The following is a 12,788-nucleotide window of genomic DNA, read 5'->3' as shown; positions in this document are numbered from 1 at the left end:
TCAATCAGGAGAAGAGAGTAATGATTTGCCTGGGCCTCCTGCCCAGGGGATTACCCCCATGCCCTCCCTAAACAAAAAACTTCGCAGTGGGGCCTTGGCCAGACATGTCCTGAAAAGCTGACCCTGTGGTTCTGCTATTGGGCATCTCTGCCTTTGCATATGTGTGCATTCAAAATGGACTCATTGCGAGGGAAGGATCAGTAGACTTACTGGGATGGGAACCCCCACCAGCTGCCCTTGATCATGGTTAGATTAGGCTCAATTTTTTGTTTTTTCTTGAATTCTTTTCCTCCCTCCCCAGCAGGTTCTTTGTCTAATGAATCTCGGGGCCCAGGCACCTTAGAGGCCACAGGCACCTCTGAGATTTATTAAAATGGCTTGATTTTATTTACTGTAATAGCCTAGAATGCAAAAGAGACATCACCACATGCATGGGGGGCTTCTTTTTTTAACTGAAGTTCAGTGATGCAGAAAAACAACGTGGCCCAGAAAGCTGCCAACAGTGGGTAAGGGGCAACTGAGGGATTCCTCAGCCAGCCTGGAACACTGCGTGAAAGCTGTCTACTAACAGTCGTGGTGGGGCAGTTGGCATAATCAGGACAGGTGTATGGTCATGCTAACGGGGGTATGTACTCTTGCATCTGTTTTTTCTCTTGTCCCTAACAAATAAGGATGGAACATTAACTATGACATTGAGATGTGGGGGTGGGGGGATGAATTTGTTCATCGCTCTGTCAGTAATCACACAGAAAATAAGAAGTGCATTCTCTACCACCTCTCTCCACATAAAGAATATTCAGAGTCTTGGGTGCAGTGGCACCCACTGGTAATCCCAGCAGCTCTAGAGACTGAGGCAAGAGGATAGCAAATTTGAGGCCAACCGGGGCAACTTGGACCCTCTCTAAGAGATAATAATGTGTTTCATCCGTGCTGGTAGGGACAGGATAGAAACCAGATGCGAGACTGCATCCCCTCCTTAGCATGACCATTTGCCCTGCTTACACCAGCTGCCCCAGAGTGATTATTAATAGAGATCTCTTTCACTCTCAAGTGTTCCGGTTTGACTGAGGAAATTCTGGTTTTTGTTTTTGTTTAAGGGAGCTGGGGATGTAGCCAATGACAGAACACTTGCCTAGTGTATGAGGGCCTACATTGGATTCCTAGTAGTAAAAGAAGAGAATATCCAGAATCTCAAATATATATATCTCAAATTCAAGACTTATAGGTAAAATGGAGATGGAATATGTTCAGGGAGAGGGGAATCAAGAGATACACACATGCTCCCTGGGTTCTTTGAAATGGACTTTAATGGGTGGTTGAAGGATGGTTCATGGATCCACTTTGATCACGCATTCTTTTGTTGCATACAGTGACAGAATTAAAACTCATAACATTATAGGTCAACGTTTTGAAAAACAAGGCTGTTGGATTCTAGGAGGAAAAAAGCTCATGTGGCCTGAGAGCTGTTTTTAAAGGACCAAGATGTGATCTATGTTCATCTTTGTGTTTCAGAACACCTCCTTGTTGCTAGACAGAAAAGGCGGAGAAAATTGTGTATAATTCCATTTATCCCTCTTTCAGTTTGCTGCTTTAGAAAATTAGTGGAAAGTATAAAGTGTGATTAAAAATGATAATGTGAAAACAAGCTAAACAAGTCTTGTAGCTGGTGACTTGACAACACTGTGATGGTGACTCCACAGTGGGACCCCACCAGAGGGAATTGCTGCATGAATTGCAGACAGCTTGAGAAGCTGATATTATTATCAGCCAGAGAGGGACACAGATGTTGTGCTCGCCTTCCACGGTGCAGGCAAATGGGAGCAGGTGTCTCAGCACGTGCCATCTGACAGGAGGCCACAAACTAGAATTCCACTATAAAAGATTCATATTTTTTAAAAGTCATCTTGATGACTCAGAGGTTTTGTTTTGCATTGTTTTTTCTTTGTCTTTTTCTTTCTTCTTCTTTTTTTTTTTTCCTGCCAAAGTCCCTATCAAGTGTAGCTGTCCCAGGGAAGTGAGATAATTAAAGAATGCTTCTGAAACTTCATATATCAAAAGGCACTCAGGAGCACAGGACAAATGCAGTGCATCTTCTTGGAGAATCAGGGTTATGTACTGACTTGGGAAACATTTTTCTATTAAATAAGCACATATAGAGAGAGCAGAACACACTGTGTGAGAATCAATAGGAGACTTCAAAGAAATGTTCTAGATATCAGTCTCTTTAAGCTTAATTCCCAGAAGTATGGTTTTGTGTATTAACTACTTCTGCACAGCAAGGTGCAGTTTGAAATCCTTTCCTCATCTTGATTTCTCTTGCCTTGGACCAAGGCCATAGTGTTTTAATTGTACCTCAAAAATGCTTTAAGAGAGGGCTGGGGATGTGGCTCAAGCAGTAGCGAGCTCACCTGGCATGCGTGCGGCCCAGGTTCGATCCTCAGCACCACATACAAACAATGATGTTGTGTCTGCCGAGAACTAAAAAATAAATATTAAAAAAAAATTCTCTCTCTCTCTCTCTCTCTCTCTCTCTCTCTCTCTCTCTCCTCTCTCACTCTGTCTTTAAAAAAATGCTTTAAGAGTTTCCTTTTCAAATTTTTCTTTCTTATTCTTGACTTTTTATTCATTCAAATAAGCTTTAAAGTCATTTGTCAACTATTTCAAAAAATCCTGTTGCGATTTTTTTTTTTTTTAAATCATTGTGTTAGAGATACCTTAAAGGCTGGGGAGATAGCTCAGTGGTAGAGTACTTGTCCAGCATGCACATGACCAGGTTCCATCCCCAACACTGGGCGGGGGGAGTTATTATTTTGCAAAACATTGACCTTTATTTCATGTAATTCAGTCTTTTCCTGAACATGGTCTGTCTCTCATTTCATTAAACTTTTCAATTTCAAAGTATTCTAGTTTCTTCCTGAAGATCACAGATATTTCTGATTAAGATTCTCTCCAGGTATATTTTTTTGTTGCTGTGAGATTTGCTGCTGTCTTTTCATTATATGTCCAGAGTGATTCACTAAGATGCTGGCTCTTGATGGGTGACATGGAAAAGTATGCCCATCAGAACAAGTATGTGCTTTGAAAAAATGAAAATTAAAGCAGAGTAAGGCAGTTACAATTTGCCTGTATAACACTATAAATTAATGATAATAATTTAATGTGTATCTTCTTTACAAAGTTATTGAGGGGCTAAAAGAAATATTTAAATTAGTTAAGCACTTAGAAATGTGCCTGGTAAACAGTAAATGCTCATTAAATGTCACTTGCATCATCATTAATAGTCATGATGCCAGAAGCAACACTTGGCACTGTCCCCAAGTGGCCAGGAAGCATCCCCGCCTGCTTGATTTCACCAGCCTCCAAGAGGGAAGAGAGCAGTGACAGTTCACCCTGTGCCTCTGCCAGCAAAGCCCGAAGCCCTCTCTTGTAACTTTCCAGTGTCAGTGCACCTCCACCTCACTATGGGCTGCTCGGACCAGCTGGGAGCATCATGGCCCCTCCTGACTGGAAGCAGTGCCCCCCCCCCTCCCCGAGAAGAGATAAGGAAAGAATCCACTCAGCAGTCTTCCCTCAAGTCCAGCCCAGAAAGCTCATGTTCAAAACCAGGGGGTGGTGTCTGTCGTGGCTGACACTCTCTGTCCACAGCGGGGGTTTCATTGGGTCAGACTTTTAGACTCTTAACAGCTACAGGGTGATGAGCCTTTGAGATGCCTAAGGTCTGGTCTGGAACCCATGATACACGTCTTGACAAAAACAGGCCGTGCACAATGCTGTGTAAGTACATGACATTTAACGAGCCTCTGCTGTATGCCTGGCACTGTTCTCATTTAATCCTCCCAGCAGCATTTAGACCTTTCACATATTTGGGCCCCTGTAGCTGGAGAAGTTGGTAAATTTTCTTCATGTCTAGTACCTCATTTGATTTTCGTAGCCACCCTGTGAAATGAGCAGAAAGCAGCAGAGGCCAGATTAAGATCCCAGCCCAGAGCGGGTCTATTCCCCTCGTAGGCCTCCTCACCACCCACTCCCCTGCTGATTAGCCCAGCTTCTGTGACTCTCAGGTCCTGGGATGTGTTAGAACAGGTAACTAACTCCATGTTGCTACAGAAGAGTTGGCAATGAAGACCTGAAACATTAGGCTCAACTTTCTATTTTTTCTTGAATTCTTTTCCTTCCTCCCCAGCAGGTTTTTTGTCTAATGAGTCTCGGGGCTCATAATGTTTGGGGGCCATCAAGGCCTCCCATCTACTTACAATTGAATAATCTGTGTACTTTTCTAATGGACTCTAATGCCAGCTCCTAAATTTTATAGAATAAAAGTGTGATCAGCTTTAATGACCAATTTATGCACAGTAACAGTCTGATGTGGCCGTATAAGTCAATTTGGGGTTCTGGAGGGACTGTAAACTGAAGCTGTTAATTGCTCTTCCTCACTTCCATTGACCAGACCTCTCACCTGCAGCTCCGAAGCAGTGTGCTCTGTCATTAGCACAGCAGCATTGATCCCAGCTGGCCTCCTGATGTGTGCTGACACATTTTACAGGCCAAATAAATGCAACAGAACTGTTACACAAACATTTACGGCCTCAACTCTTGCAGCATTCATTGAGATAACTTCCTACTTTTTCTTCCCTGTGAGAACTGAATGTTTCCCTTACCTCTCTGTAACTGCTCTTGGTTAATCCCATAAAGCCCTGGATTATGGCCTTAAACTCTCTGCTCAGCCAATTTTAGATCATTTGGTTCTGTTTATCAGTCAGTGAGCATTCTTGCAGTAAATGATCCTATTGCTATTTTTATTGACTTACATTCTTCAGTTTCCTCCAGGCACTGATCACCAAAGCACTCTGCAATCACTTATAGGTCTAGGTTTTTAAATTAGTGGGCAGACAGCCTTACACCCATGGCATTTATGACACTGATATTATTAGTTATTGAGCATAATCAGACATTACTTAACCATAAAGGTATATATGTCCCTGAAATGCATCATTAGCCCAATATTGTCATGGGAACATCCTAGGATATTTACACAAACTAAGACAGCTACAGTGTTGCTAGGTGATAAAATCTGTTGGACCCCCCATCTTACCTGCAGTCCATTGTTGACTAAGCATCATTATGTAACACATGACCCTATTTATTGTGCACCTTCTGTGTGCAAAGCACCATCCTAAACTATGCTGTGAAGGCAGCCAAGGCCATCGATGCGTCCCCTCACCTCCTCCTCTCCTCAGTCACTGATTTTTAATGCAGGGAATGAGGCAGGCTCAGTTTGAGGCAGTACAGGGCCATGGGAGCACCATGGGAGTGGTCCCTTGTGTGCAGAAAGTATTTCAGGGAGGAAAGAGCCCTTCTGCAGAGGGGACGAGGAAGCTTCAGTCACTGGCCCAGAGGGCGGGTGAATTTTTTTGGTTTTGTTTTTTGTTGTTGTTGTTTGTTTGTTTGTTTTTTTATTTTATTTTATTATATTTTTCTGCAAAGACCATAAAACTCCTGTTTCTGAGTGGATATTTCAAGAGCAGGTGCATAAATTAGTGGTAGAAACTTGCCTAGCATTGCAAGGCCCTAGATTCTGTCCCCAACATCAAATAAATAAGAATGGATTTTTAAAAATCAAATTCATAAATATACTCAGGGTGGACTTTAAATGTGGTTTGTTGTGATCTCAAGTTTCCTACAGCTTGACTCTTTGGGTTGTCCTGCAGTCCTTTGTTCTGCAGGATTTTCTTTGGAGGCGGATGGACCCTAGGTCACCCACACACACAGCTGTGTCTTGCAGGAATGCATCTCCTCCAGAGGCCCTGTCCTCTAGGAGGGTGGACGTTAAGAAGTAAATGTCAGGTTCGCTATCATAGTGGGAGCACACAGTGGGAGAATCCTGTGTTCCTGCTCCAGCCAATGCACTGAGGGTTGCTGTTCGTACACCCAGGCCACCCACCATATTGTGTGGGGACAGACACATTTGTTTTGTCACAGGACACTTGTGCTGCTGAAGCCTTCAGATGGGCCACCAGAGGGAGCATCCGTTGGACAAACAAGCAAACCTCTTTGAAAGCAATTTTGCAAGGTCCTTTAGGAACCCTAAAGATCTTCAAACCTATTTACCCAGTAATTCCACTTCTAGAAGCCTTTTCTATAAAATATATATAAGTGCACTAAAATATATGTGAGTGGTTATCGTAGCATTAAATGGAAGCAATGTAAGTGTTGATCATGTGAGAATGATAAATAAATTATGCATCTTTACAACAAAATATACAATCATTGAAAATATCCTTTTCAGAGAAGTTAATGGCATAAGGATTATAATATGAGGTTCAATAGAAAAAGCAAGTGATGATATAATTGCAAATTAAATATTTTTATTTTGCATGCACACACACACACACACACACAACCTTTTAAACTTATATATGAATTAACAGTCTAGGCAGAAGAATACCAAAGTATTCATAGCCACATCCCATAAAGCAATTAAATGTTTAAGGAGAAAAAGAATAAGATCCTCATAAAGTTCTTATGTAGTTTTTTTTAAAGCTTTTGAAATTTCAATGCTATCTACTAATGGCACCTCCCAGGTGATAAGGACATTGTTTCCATTTATCACAGGAAAGAGCAAACCTCCTTCTTGGCACTGACCTTTATCTTCATTAGTTATATGCTCCAAAATTAAAATTCACAGTGCGCATTCAAATCAATCAAGAGTCGGTTTTGTTGTGTTTAACAAGAAACCCAAATAATAGTGGCTTTAAAAGATACGGTTTATTTTTCTCTCATATTTAAGCAAGCTGGCAGTTAGGTGTCCAGAGCTAGCATGGTGGCTTCATGGTCATCAAGAATCCAGGCACCTCCTTTCTGTCCCCCATTCTCATTGTGTGACTCTCATATCAAACACAGTGCTATATGGCTGCTGGTATCTCAGCCATCTGCTTCAGATTCCAAGGAGAAGTGGCGGGCAGTGTTTTGATATGTGGGTTTACCATATCTTCCATTCATGATGTAATCTGACATCTCATTGTCCCCTCTTGATACAAGAAGAGCTAGACACTGTAGAATTCTAAATTCACACATTGACCCCAATAAGGAGAAGGAGAGATGGGTACAAGGGAGTCCACAGTTATCTATTGTGGTTATCTCCAGTTTTAATCATATAGGGTTATAGGTCTTGCCATGACTGCCACCGTGTTACAGTGATGTGTACTTTTTTGGTGGAATACCAGGGATTGAACTCAGGGGCACTTGACCTCTGAGCCACATCCTCAGCCCTATTTTGTATTTTATTTATAGACAGGGTCTCGCCGAGTACTTATTAGCACTTTGCTTTTGCTGAGGCTGGCTTTGAACTTGTGATCCTCCTGCCTCAGTCTCCAGAGCTACTAGGATTGTAGGCATGTGCCACTGCACCCAGCGGCTGGTGATGTGTACTTTATGTGATGAAGAAGTCAGCATTATTTAGGGAACTGGCAGAGGAGTGCCGTTTTGGAAAAAGCACTGGTTAGAGATGGGAAGATATGGAGTTCAAGTCTTTGTTCCTCAGGCTCTGACTTCACTTGGCCTCCATTCCTCACCAAAAATGAGGACACTAATACGTGGAGCATTTGCACCTGTGGGTCTTGCCCTTGCTGTGGTTGATTCCCCGTTTTGCACTTCACATTTCTCTGGCTCCCCCTACACAGCTGCCCTTCCTCAGTTCAGGCTGCAGTCCTCTCTCACCTTCCTCCTTGCTGGGCTCTGAACTGGGCCCCTGGCTCTGGCCTCTGCTGCTCTTGTTCCTGGACACCGAGATAAAGTGGTCTTTGGAGTCAGTTGTTCCTCTCATGCCCCACCCACTGCTCCCAGTACCGGGGATTGAACTCAGGGGCACTCAACCACTGAGCCACATTTTGTATTCCAGCTCTCAGCTCAGCTGGTTCACACCTGTCTGGCATATAAATTCCTTCTCGATCCTTGCTTGATGCTTCTCACAAGGACAGAATTTACTGCTTCTTGAGGCAGCCCTTTCCTTTTTATTATTATTATTATTTTTTTTTAACCCAGCAGAGGATTGAGCACAGGGCTTTGTGCATGCTAGGGAGGCGCTCTACAACTGAGCTGCATGCCCAGTCTTCTTGTTCCATCCTGTTTTGGAACAACTCTGTTAAAGGGTTCTTCCACATGCCATCTCATAGACTGTGTCTGCTGCTAGCCACTTCAAAACTTGGTGGTAAACTCAGCCAAGCACCTCTGATAGTCCCCTTCTGTGGGGAATAGCACAGAGGATTCTTGATTCTGACCCCCGGCCACTCTGGGTGGCAGCTCTGGCCTTTGGGAGTTTTCTCTCACTTGTATTTTTTTATTCTAATTTGTTATATATGATAGCAGAATGATTACAATTCATATTACACATATAGAGCGCTCTCACCTGTATTTTTAAAAAGCAGTTGTTATGTGCCCCGGATTGTCCATAGAGAGGTCCCCTACTCTGAATTCCAGACAGATTTCTTAATGCTCCCTTTCTTCGCCAGTTCTACTTATTCCTTTAAAAAAAAAAAAAGAAGAAGAAGAAGAAGAAGAAGAAGCATCTCTCAGGAGCTGCCTTTAAAGAAAAATTGTGACAAAGACCCTTTGTTCTGGGGGAAGGAAAGGCCATAACCCTGGGTTATGGCTGGGCATCCATCTGAGACAGTGGGAGCACTTATCTAACAGAGACACTTAATTGAAAAGGACCCTTAAAATAGAAGGCAAGAAAGACGGGCGGCAGGAGATGTGTGAACACAGACTGCCCTCTGCCCACCAGGGTCAGCAGCTAAGTGTTTGCATTTCCCAGAATGCAACACCTTTTCCACCCCAGCATGGAAAAGGCGCACCTCAGCTTTATGCTGAAAGCCTTTCTGGGTGGAAGAGGTAGTCTTGAAGGAAGTCCCATCAGGTGGGGAACCTGTGCGCACATGTGGAGGGCTCAGCCTCCAGACAGCAACCAGGGAGCCTGGTGGACAGACCCAGGCTGGCCCTGGGGCCCTTTCAGGAAAGCAGGAATGCCCGTGTGGGTCTCTGAGTTCTCACAGGGAGGGGGTGTGGGAAGTGGATGGTGCAAGGAGACACTTCTGGAGGTCCGCTTCGCCCCACAGTACACTTTTCAGGAGGGAATACCCTGCCATTTAATGCAGAGGCTAATGTATTTGCACTTAAATGTTACAAATGGCTTTTGCTGATGGTTCACACCTGGGAGAGTCCTGTGGTTCTTGACCTGTGCTTTTTCTTTGCCTTCAGGTTCAGATTGGCCAACTCTATTCAACTGACAAGCTTGTCATTGAGAATCAAGAGAAGCCAAGGACCTAGGGAGCTGGGAACCAGCCACCGACGGGGCCATGGACCACCTTCAGCATCCATTCTGTGTGCAGGCTGAAAATAGCCTCTCACTTTGCCTACCCTATGGGAGCTGAAAAACTGAGTCACGTTTCCATTCTGTTACAGCCTTGGTGAGAAAGGATGGCTGTGCCTTCTCAGTTCAAGTGTTAGCATGAAGGGCTAGAGGTCACTCCGAATAATGCTATGTATTATGGTGTCTCCTCTCCCTCCCATCCCATCTTGTAGCTTGTCACCATTTGTAGAGAACATATACAGACTTTGTTTTTCTTGGTCCTTGACAATAAACCAAAGTGTCTCCCTTTTTCTTTTGTGCCAAATAAACCCATTAAGATAATGCACATTCACTTCCTGCTGAGGCAAGGCCTGAAGAAGTGGAGACCCCTGAGCAGGTCCCACCTTGAGCTGAAAACTCCCGTTGTATGGGGAGTAGAAAGCAGGTCAGGGTGATGAGGAACAGGATATGCCCAGAGATGAGTACTTTACAGCCAGCCAGAGTGGGTGTGGGGATTGGCAGCGAACCCCTCCCCACCCCTTGTGGATCAGAATCTTACCTCTGACAGGCCCCAGTGTGGTGCCTGGACCCTGAGGAGAGTCTGAGAACCACTGCTAATAGCACTGGGCCCAGCTCCGGCTGACCGTCGGAAACAAACAGACAGATCTCTCACCACTTCCCTTCCTGTAGATTCTAACTTGGTAACTGAGAGGTGAGACCGAGTTAATATATATTCTTGAAGATCTGATGTTTTCAGTGTTTAATCAGTTTGAGGAACCCCTGCTCCTTGAGTATGTTACAGATAATAAAGATTATGATTTGAACACTTTTATCGTGGAAAATACATTCTTTCCACACATCTAGAAGAAGCATATTAAATAACTTCCTTGACTTCTGGGGAGCTTAGGCAGGGCCCAGACCCTGTTAGAGTGATTTCTCATTCTCCTTTGTGTACAGTGTTAAGTGGATTCAAGATTCATGTGTTACGGTTTGAACAGGTTCATATAGGTATTACAGTTCCTGCCATAGCTGTGATGGTGTCACCCTTTTATTAATTCTCAGTCTTGAGTCAAGCATGAACAGTTCTGGGCCTATACCCTTGTCACCCTCGTCACCTTGTAAGTTACGTGTCCGTGGCATCCATACAGTGCAGATTATATTTATGATGATGCATTCAAAATAGCTGAAGCATTTAGCCCTCCTATTTGGCAACACAACTTTTTCAGGATACAGTCTCGTGCACCCGTGAGACTAACAAAGCTCACTGTAGGTCCCGAATCTGTTACTCTGAACAGTTCCCTCCTGGGAGCTGCAGCAGAGTGGACCTGCAACAGAATAGCTGTGGGTGATCACAGACAACGAGGGAAATGTGATCTCCCCTTCAGCTGAACGTCATGAGCCACAGTCCCTAGCCATGGTAGATGTGGCCCTGGTGCCCTTCTTCCACTCTGCATCAATGTCATTCACCAACGACCTCATCCAGCAGTGTTGTTAGTGGATGGCACCTCTGATTTATACTTCCTTGAACAGCTGCTACTTGGAAACCTAACTCCAGACTCCAACCTTCTCCTCTAAAAGTATCACATTGCAAGCAGGAGAACAACTCGAGGAGACTTACCCTCCAGGTTTGGTTCCAAAGGCAGCCAGAGCAAACTTAACATTTTTCTGCAGTCCTTTAACAGCAGGTTGCTTTTGTGTGAATGAAACCACATGAATGGGTTTGAACCTTGCCCAAAGCCTTGATAATACCGAGCAAGTCTGTAACTTAGGTAAAATTACACATTTGGAATCTGCAAAAAAGATAGGAAGGAGAATTCTATGGCAGAAAAAGTCCAAACAGGGCTTGATCCTTCACTACAGGTGTAAGTCTGCAGGCAGAGCCTCAAACTGGGAACTCCCCAAATTCAGAGGATCGAGCTTGAGTCTAGAGCATTGGATAAAGTGCCATGTCCATGGAGACTGGGCCCCAGCTGCAGGGTTTGGAGCAGAGTGGGGGTTGCACCATCCATCACCATCAGCCTCAGAACTCTACAGTTTGAATGACTGTTCTAAAGAAGGGGTTCAGGCTGCGGTAGAGATCAATTTCAGTGTCAGATATTAGCAACTGAGAAATACCACCAGAAGTTCACCTCTCCTGAGGTAAAAACCATTGGCCGAGCAGAACCGCTTCTAGAACTTCAAAGATGGCATTGGATTAGACAAGCCATGATGCATTAGGACTCGGGAAGCCTCATATAGCCAAGCCCATGGCTATGTTGCTTTGATGCTCTTGTTCTCTGGATTGTGGAACTGAAAGGATAACGTGGGTTGGCATAGACTGTTTTATGTACACTCTCCTGCCACCCAGTAGCAGTCACACAACCCCCTCCCTCCTCAGCCTCACCCAGCATCTCAAGCCCTTTGATTTTATTTCCAAAGGTTGAGAATATTTCTCTTGATTGTTTTTGTTTTTCCAGTGCTGGTGATTGAACCCAAGGCCTTGGGCATGCTAGCCAAGTACTCGATCACAGAGCTACGCTCCAACATCTTACCACTTAAAGTACCAACAAAAATAACTTCTCAAGACCATTATGAAGAAATGTTTACCTGTAGTTCTCAGTAGGAAAAAAAAAAAAAAAAACATTTTCCTATAGGAAAAGTCTTTTATATGTAACAAGTTTGACTGGGGGCTCGATGTAGGGAGAAATTTTTCTATATTTAGCAAAAGGAGTCATAGGATTTTTTTAAGAGGCTGAGGAAAGTTGGTCTACATGTTGGCCTCATAGTTCTAAAAATGAAAATAAAATACACAGTAAAGGTTGAGTTGGTAGAAAGTGCAAGGATATAATAAAATAAGCCACTTTTTTTGTTGTTAGGTATAGTTTCTTCTTTATAGAGTAAGCCCTCCATCTCTGTAGGTGTCATATCCATGGATTTTAGCAACCAAAAAATAATTGGGGAAAATTGTGTTTATACTAAACGTACTTGTGGTATGCATTATTAGTCATTGTAAGTCATATAAGATGGCTGAATTCTACAGAAAGATGTGTGTAGGTTCTATGCAAACATTCTGCCATTTTACATAATGAATTTGAGCATCACTGATTTTGTCATCCACAGGGCTTCCTGGAACAAATCCCCTGAGGATACCAAGGGACAGCTGACTAAACACTGCTGCTTGCTTTCTAGATAAAGGAGCATCTTAGATACTGAGTCTAGGTTATAAACAGCAGTGGATCATGGAGTAGGCACATTTGCTGAGACCACATAGATGAAGCTGGCAAAACTCATGCAGATATTTATTATCACACATAAAAGGAACAGCCCCCAGGAAATGCTCCATACATCTCGAGTGGGCAACTGCCTCACAGCTAATCTGGTGTTTACCAGTAGTTCCAAAAGGATCTAGAAAAACCGGGTAGAGAAAGCAATGATTGATGATATAGCAGTCTTTTTTGTTTGGGTT

The 12,788-nt window shown here is 43.6% G+C and overlaps 1 protein-coding gene across 2 annotated transcripts in view; it reads left to right on the top strand.

The window, feature by feature from the left end:
- Lyrm4 (LYR motif containing 4) overlaps positions 1-9,654 on the top strand; it is a 142,186-nt gene extending 132,532 nt beyond the window's left edge. For both annotated transcript variants that reach the window (XM_026380660.2, XM_026380659.2), the window contains one exon: positions 9,253-9,654. In XM_026380660.2, the coding sequence (XP_026236445.1) occupies positions 9,253-9,321 (69 nt within the window). In that variant the 3' untranslated portion in view covers positions 9,322-9,654. The remainder of the gene's footprint in view (positions 1-9,252) is intronic.
- The last annotated feature ends 3,134 nt before the right edge of the window (positions 9,655-12,788 follow it).

This window comes from Urocitellus parryii, chromosome 8, assembly GCF_045843805.1.
Source record: "Urocitellus parryii isolate mUroPar1 chromosome 8, mUroPar1.hap1, whole genome shotgun sequence".
NCBI lineage: Eukaryota > Metazoa > Chordata > Mammalia > Rodentia > Sciuridae > Urocitellus > Urocitellus parryii.
This window is presented reverse-complemented; position numbering and strand designations above follow the sequence as displayed.